Below are 2881 nucleotides of genomic sequence, written 5' to 3' on the forward strand. Positions count from 1 at the left end.
GACGACGATTACGAAGAAGATGACCAACTTCTAGAACAATTCGTTAGCGCCGCTACACCACAAGCGGTACGTCGCCTCTCAAATTCCATATCTGAGGCCAATGCTGCTGAAGATGCAGCCACATCGGCTGACGCTGATCAAGGCAGAGGCAACAATTGCAAATGTTCAAATCGTGCTGAGGATCAGGTGAACTTCCTCGAGAATTTGGAACGTGAGGAGCAGAGTTTGATGCAGTCGACGCGCATAGATATGTCGCGCGACAGCATCACCAGTCATGTGGGTAATTCCGATTATAATTTTCTTGTCAGCTTCTTGCCACAAATGAAGCGTATGAGCGAGCTGCAAAATTTGCAATTTCGTGCCAAGATGAGCGAGCTGTTACTGAACACAATGACGCCGCAGCCGACTGCTGCACCCATGCAGCTAATAGCTAATGCAGCACAATTTCAACAACAACTACAGCAACAGCAACAGCCGCAGCTGCAACTACAGCAAAAACCACAGTTGCAACTACAGCAACAACCACTGTTGCAACTACAACAACAACCACAGTTGCAACTACAGCAACAACCACAGTTGCAACTACAACAGCAACCACAGTTGCAGCTACCGCACCAACCACAGTTGCAGCTACAGCAACCACCACAGTTGCAACTACAACAGCAACCACAGCTGCAGCTACAGCTACAGCAGCAACAAGAGCAAACTCAACGTGGTGTTATCCAATGTGCGCCCGTACCACTACAACTGGAATTGAAACAAGACGAGCAACAATTGCAAGCAACACAACAATTGCAAGCAACACAACAACAACAGCAACCGCAGCAGCAGCAGCAGCAAACGCCACAGCGTCAACAACAGTTTAGCACCACTGATCTAATGGATGCAGATCCGTTGGATAATAGGAGCGTAAGCGTTACTAGCGAAATGTGTGACGACAACTCAGTCAATTGGCCATGAAAGACGCGCGTTACACTGCTTTCCAAAGTGTTCATTTTATTTTTCACGATTTTTACTATATTTATTTATGTATGTACCTAATTTTACTTGGCAGCCAGTCTTTCGCACAACTGAAAACACACAATCTCAAACTTTTCATGCACTAAGTATTAAAAGATTTTAACATTTTATATTCATTAATAAAATAAATTTTGTATTGATAAAAGTTTATTATTATTAAAAATTTAGTATCCACATCGTAATATTTAGGATAGTTTAGGGGGATTAATAATAACTAGGAGCGCCAGTTGTTGTCGAAATTCGACCGTTTTTCTATTTTTTTAAGGCCCTTGGAGAGGTTTTCTAACTTAGCACGTCGTTTAGAATTACTTACTGGTATTTTCCTGCTTTGGAACTTACATAGCCGTGCCTACTACAATTTTTAAGATTTTTGAAGGCATTTGGCTGGACTTTGAATTAAGGGGTGAACTCATTCCAGTTTGTCATAAAATTTCGATTATTTTATACATATCGATAATTCGATGAATTTAGAAAACTTTAAAATCCGATACCTCGACAAAATTCTATAGCTCGACTAATTTCGATGATTTGGAAAAATTTCGATAACCGATAACGAAAAAATCGATAACTCGTTAAAAATAAGGACACCTCTATAAGTTTCGATAACTCGGTTAGTTTTGAAAGCTCCATATTTTTCGAAAGCTATTGACAAACTTTGATAACTTGTTACACTCTGGTGATACTATAAAATTCGATAAGCAGTGATAACTCGATAAACTTATATAACCTTGAAATTTCGATAGCATGATATATTTTGAAAATTCCAAAAACTTCGATTCCATAAATCCAATAATTTCAGTTAATCAATAAGTATCGATAACTCGATAACCATAGCTAAAAATGCCAGTCATTTATCACTTCACTATGTTCAGGGAGGAGAAATTTGAGAATTGCATAAAATTGCATATCCAATTAAGAACGAGTGAATCACTTTTAAACACAAGTGCGTGTGTTTGTTTACTGCTCTTTTTGTATGCGGTAAATGTATAAGTCACTTAAACAGGCCGATTTGGTACCTATACATTTAATGTCGGGATGGGTGCGATCGGGATTAAGTATTTAGTCATTTAGTCCCGTGTCCATCTCTACTACGTACATATGTATGTATGAATGAATCTTCCGAATATTTAAAGATGATTTCCAAAAGGAATTGACAAAAAATCAACCCTACTAAAACTAGCATGGTGGTCCCCTTTAACCGAATAAGTATTTGTGACTAGTGACAGTGACCATTGGTGACAGAAAAAAATAAACATTTTAAACAAAAACAACAAAGCAAACACAACAACGGAACACAAGTACACATAAACAGACGTGGTAGATCCCTCAGCTGTGCCCTGACGAATTGGAATTGACACTGAACCAAGCGCTGCATGGCACCCAAACTAATACACTTGCATACGTATGTATGTATGTATGTATATGGTGAACTTGTGGGTTGACTTTGTGAATAACACATATAAAATTCAAGCCCAGTGACAACAAATTCTTGAGTTGTACTGTTCGGAGTTTAAGGTGTGTTCTTGAGCTTGACTGTGAGACAACGCAGAAGTAAAAAACAACAACAAAAAATTAAAAACCGAATAAAAAATGAAAATGTGTACAAAATCGAAAGCTACAAAAGCAGCAACATTGTGGATAATAACAAAAAACCGAACTGATCATTTTGGGGACAACAAAAGCATTCCTACACATATGTACATATGTACGTATGTGTATGCAATGTGGGCATGTAGCCCCTGCAACCCAAGCTGCTTGACATGAGTAACATGTACAACACGCCTGCTGTTGGTGACATGTACATGTATAAGTAAGACGGAAACAAGTGATTCTTTTTTAAATCAACTAATTGAAAGACTAC

The 2881-nt window shown here is 38.5% G+C and overlaps 1 protein-coding gene across 2 annotated transcripts in view; it reads left to right on the top strand.

Annotated features, from left to right (window-relative positions):
• Positions 1–1134, top strand: part of LOC118746688 (bromodomain-containing protein DDB_G0280777) — a 79574-nt gene extending 78440 nt beyond the window's left edge. Inside the window, exon 3 of one of the 2 annotated variants that reach the window (XM_036480570.1) lies at positions 25–1134. In XM_036480570.1, the coding sequence (XP_036336463.1) occupies positions 25–960 (936 nt within the window). In that variant the 3' untranslated portion in view covers positions 961–1134. Of the gene's footprint in view, positions 1–19 lie in introns of both variants that reach the window. The other variant, XM_036480569.1, reaches the window with a different exon arrangement.
• The last annotated feature ends 1747 nt before the right edge of the window (positions 1135–2881 follow it).

This window comes from Rhagoletis pomonella, unplaced genomic scaffold (assembly GCF_013731165.1).
Source record: "Rhagoletis pomonella isolate Grant_MI unplaced genomic scaffold, Rhpom_1.0 Rhpom_scaffold_00011, whole genome shotgun sequence".
Taxonomy (NCBI): domain Eukaryota; kingdom Metazoa; phylum Arthropoda; class Insecta; order Diptera; family Tephritidae; genus Rhagoletis; species Rhagoletis pomonella.